Raw genomic sequence first — 2,458 nt, 5'->3', positions numbered from 1 at the left:
CCCCAATTCTGAGTCACTCCAGCCTGGACATCTGCTCCCGAGACCTGCCATACCTACGGAGGTGGGGCCCTCACTGATGCCCGGACTCGTCGGGTTCTCTGGCCCCTTCCTGTTCCTCCAAAATCCACCCTCGTTTTGCCACTGCACAGCCAGCCCTTCTGGCTGAGTCCCGAGTGGTGAGGGACGACATGGCCCTGACAGCATGGGTGGAGCAGCTAGGGCCCCTGCAGGCGCAGGCGGGAGCCTCAGGGCTGCCCGCCCCCTCCCCCACAGGCACAGAGGGAGGGGTGCAGGGCAGGATGGAGGGAGAAGGGAAGGATCAAGAGAGGGTTAGTCAGAGTCGAGGGCTGAAGCTGAGAAACTACAGGAAGTCAGAGGCTAGGCAGGTTTGGGGCCGTGCCTGGACTGGAGGGGGTCCTAGGCTAGGGGAGTACAGGAGGGGCCAGCCCAGGGCTATGACTTCCTAAGCCTGGGCTTCCTCCAGAGCAGCTCTGCCTGGTCTGGGGATCATGCCTGGAGCTGAACGGGCCTCCTTCTCGCAGTCCTAACACCGCTCCAGGGCAGCGCTGGCCCCGCCAAGGTCCCCAGGCTTGAGCTCAGCGGGTCTGGACTGATGGCAAGGAGGAGGGCATCCCAGCAGGAGGGCCGGCCAGCACAGGTGCAGTGTTTGCTGGGCAAAGAGGGAATGGGAAACAAGACTAAAGAATCCAGACACGGAATCGGCAGGAAGCTGGGAGTGGGGCAGGAGAAGGCAGGAGAGGGCCTGAGGCCTGAGGACACCACTTTAGAGACGCAGGGCCAACGGGAGGAGCATCCAGCCAGAAGCAGGAAGGCTCTGAGCTAAGCAGGGTGGGAGCAGTGGGGGTAGGAAGGAAGGGAGGGGGCCAAGGAAGGAAGGAAAAGATATAAGACTTTACACACACAAAAGAAAGATTAACAGCACTGGTGATACGGATGGGAGCAACCAGTCATGGGTGAGCCCTCGATTTCAAGCTGATGGCTGGCCAAGCGGTTTGCCAGGCTTGCACCTGAGCAGAAACAAATAGGATACACACCCTCCCAGGGGTCCTGCCCCAGGGGCCCCCTCTAGCCCCTGGTGTGCAGTGCAGGGGAAGATAGACCAGCCGGAGACCCCTCCCGAGGCCACCGGAATTCTGTGCCCACTCCAGGAGCACTTAAGGGCTTTATATAAGCATGTCATTTAATCTTCAGCAGACCCTAAGGAGGTGTAAAGATAGGGAAACGGAGGCCTGCAAGCTGTTAAGTCTAGGAGTGAGAATGTGAACACAGGTCTGAACGCGTAGATGCGTTCGCTGAAGCTTCCGTGTGCCAAGCTCTGTGCTCCTTGAGACACGAGATTAACACTCACCAGATTAACTAACGGGTGGATGTGACAAAAATACATGCAAAGAAATAGCTAACATAGCGGCCAAGACACGAAATGGGCTGAAGGACACGATGCCGTCAGCCTCAGCCTCCGTTTCGGTTCCACTCTCCCTCCTGCCCCCGGGGCTGCCTGTCCCACAGGTGCGAGTCTGAGACAGGCGCCTCTGCTCCGGCAGCCCCAGGAATGGGAGGTGGCGACTGGGGCCCCAGCAGGCCCAGCTCCATCTCCCGCATCAGCGCCACTGAGCTGCTCGCTGCCAGGCCCTTCCTGGTGGCCGGAGGGCCTCAGCCCTCACCTCCTCACCCCCCAGGCCTCCTGTGAGACGTTCTGTGTGGGGGAGGATGCCCAGGCCGCGGCCCAGGACATCTTCAGCCCCAAACGGAGCTGGAAACGCCAGAGGTACCGGCTGAGCGCCCAGGCCGAGGGCCTCCAGCTGCTGCCAGGTGCGGCCCTGATTTCACCCTGACTCTGCTGGACCCCCAGCTCCCCCAGGGCCCGGGACTGACTCACTCAGGGGCCAGGCCAGGGTCCCTGGCTCTGGCTCTGTCTCATCTGTCCCCCACCCCTCAGGCCTGATCCACGTGCACAGGCGGAAGATGTTCCAGGCCACAGTCCTCTTGGTGGAAAACCTGCAAAGCAGCAAGTCCACGTGAGGAGGACCAATCGGCCCCACCACGCCGGCCCCTGCCCCTCGTGCCCCAGACCCTGGCTCCTCCCCGCTCCTGCCCAGCCCTCCTATAACTGCCCCCTCTCCCCACCCCCAGCCGGGCCACAATCCTGGTGCGCCTGGACACTGGAAGCCAGGAGGGGCTCCAGTACCAGCCGGGGGACCACATAGGCATCTGCCCACCCAACCGGCCGGGGCTCGTGGAGGCGCTGATGAGCCGCGTGGAGGACCCGCCACCGCCCACTGAGTCTGTGGCAGTGGAGCAGCTGGAGAAGGGCAGCCCAGGTGAGGGGGCTCCATCCCTCTGGTCTCCAGGGTCCCCTCAGGTTCAGGATCTGGTAGAAGGTGGCCACCTCCACTCACAGGCTCTGTGCCGCCTCCTGACGGGCTGGCCTTGTTGCTGG

The 2,458-nt window shown here is 62.5% G+C and overlaps 1 protein-coding gene across 3 annotated transcripts in view; it reads left to right on the top strand.

The window, feature by feature from the left end:
* NOS3 (nitric oxide synthase 3) overlaps positions 1-2,458 on the top strand; it is an 18,504-nt gene that overhangs the window by 11,514 nt on the left and 4,532 nt on the right. For all 3 annotated transcript variants that reach the window (XM_007469838.1, XM_007469839.1, XM_007469840.1), the window contains exons 17-19: positions 1,698-1,830; positions 1,958-2,036; positions 2,152-2,339. In XM_007469838.1, the coding sequence (XP_007469900.1) occupies positions 1,698-1,830; positions 1,958-2,036; positions 2,152-2,339 (400 nt within the window). The remainder of the gene's footprint in view (positions 1-1,697; positions 1,831-1,957; positions 2,037-2,151; positions 2,340-2,458) is intronic.

The sequence above is a fragment of the Lipotes vexillifer genome, unplaced genomic scaffold, assembly GCF_000442215.2.
Source record: "Lipotes vexillifer unplaced genomic scaffold, Lipotes_vexillifer_v1.1 scaffold472, whole genome shotgun sequence".
NCBI lineage: Eukaryota > Metazoa > Chordata > Mammalia > Artiodactyla > Lipotidae > Lipotes > Lipotes vexillifer.
Note: the sequence above shows the minus strand (reverse complement) of the source record. Positions and strands in the feature narration are given on the sequence as shown.